Source organism: Amphimedon queenslandica, unplaced genomic scaffold, assembly GCF_000090795.2.
Source record: "Amphimedon queenslandica unplaced genomic scaffold, v1.1 AMPQUscaffold_4755_Cont23268, whole genome shotgun sequence".
NCBI lineage: Eukaryota > Metazoa > Porifera > Demospongiae > Haplosclerida > Niphatidae > Amphimedon > Amphimedon queenslandica.
The window spans coordinates 1-1,572 of NW_003554935.1; the positions used below are offsets into that span (position 1 = coordinate 1).

The following is a 1,572-nucleotide window of genomic DNA, read 5'->3' on the forward strand; positions in this document are numbered from 1 at the left end:
ATTTTTAAGATAGCTAAATATGGATTTTTGCTAAAATTAAATTTAAAAATATGGTAGAATTTGGCTTGATTTAAAATTTAGAGACATCAAAAGTTTTGTGTTCTATGCTGTAATGTACATGTACATTTAACTGCATGTTTTGTGTATGTTTTAAAATACATCTCATTTTCAGGTAATTTCAGATTGATAATGATCATTACTGGCAGTATTGTGGGCGGTTTGCTTCTGCTAGTATTCATGATAACGCTAACTGTGATATTATTAACACTATTGAAGTAGGTTAACGCATAATGATGATCCCATTCTCATGTTTCCATTCCCATTCCACCAGTCAGAGTATCGGACCACGTTTTGCTGTAAAAGGTGAAGAAGGTTACCTCTTAGTTCCGCTGGATTCTTCTGATTATTCCGAGACCACACCCACTTCTAATCGCCCATCGATAATTGGTAAACCACCGACTGAAGTCCATGCCATCGAAGGACAAGAAGTCGTGTTGAAGGTTCGTTTCCACGGTGACCCGACGCCCAAATTGTCATGGAAACAAGACGGGGAGGAGATTGATTGGGAGAATTGCTCTTTTATGCTAAAAAATGGAGCAATTGTGTTCCCTTATGTAGAGGTGGCTCATTCTGGTGAATATGAAGTGACTGGTAGCAATGACAACGGATCAGAATCAGTGTCCATTGTACTCACTGTATATCCAGAGACTGATTTAATGGCTCCACTTAAAGAAGGAGTTATTTCTTCTGTTAGGATACCACTGGAGGAGTTCGGGCAGTATGTGAATAATCTCCGTAATAATAACAATAAGTTGTTCAGAGAGCAATTCAAGGTATTATATCAATGTTATACCCGTATGACTAACCAGTCAATTTTTAAAAAATGCCTATGGTTTTTTCCAAAAAATGGGTCCGAAATAACCCCAAATTTTTGTTACATTTTCTGATACATATTGATGTCCTTATGCTGTTTAGCAAGTTTGAGCTGATTCCGACTTCAATTTTTAAAGCTACGGCCATTTTAAGAAAACGTCAAAATTCTGAAAAGTACCCAAGGCTATAGCCCATGGTTTTTTCCAAAAAATGGCTCCGAAATCACCCCCAATTTTTATTACATTTTCTGATACATATTAATGTCCTTATGCTGTGTAGCAAGTTTGAACTGATTCCGACTTTAATTTTTCAAGTTACGGCCATTTTAAGAAAACGTCAAAATTCTGAAAAATACCCAAGGCTATAGCCCATGGTTTTTTCCAAAAATGGCTCCGAAATCACCCCCAATTTTTATTACATTTTCTGATACATATTAATGTCCTTATGCTGTGTAGCAAGTTTGAACTGATTCCGACTTTAATTTTTCAAGTTACGGCCATTTTAAGAAAACGTCAAAATTCTGAAAAATACCCAAGGCTATAGCCCATGGTTTTTTCCAAAAATAGCTCCAAAATCACCCCCAATTTTTATTACATTTTCTGATACATATTAATGTCCTTATGCTGTGTAGCAAGTTTGAACTGATTCCGACTTTAATTTTTCGAGTTATGGCCATTTTAAGAAAACGTCAAAATTCTG

General features: G+C 35.8%; 1 protein-coding gene across 1 annotated transcript; it reads left to right on the forward strand.

The window, feature by feature from the left end:
- Positions 1 to 172: 172 nt before the first annotated feature.
- Positions 173 to 868, forward strand: LOC109592559 (peroxidasin homolog; the record flags this gene model as incomplete). Its single annotated transcript, XM_020007985.1, has 2 exons — positions 173 to 275; positions 332 to 868. Coding segments are annotated over 2 exons (640 nt in total), but the record flags the coding sequence as incomplete, so codon positions are not given.
- Between the last annotated feature and the right edge of the window lie 704 nt (positions 869 to 1,572).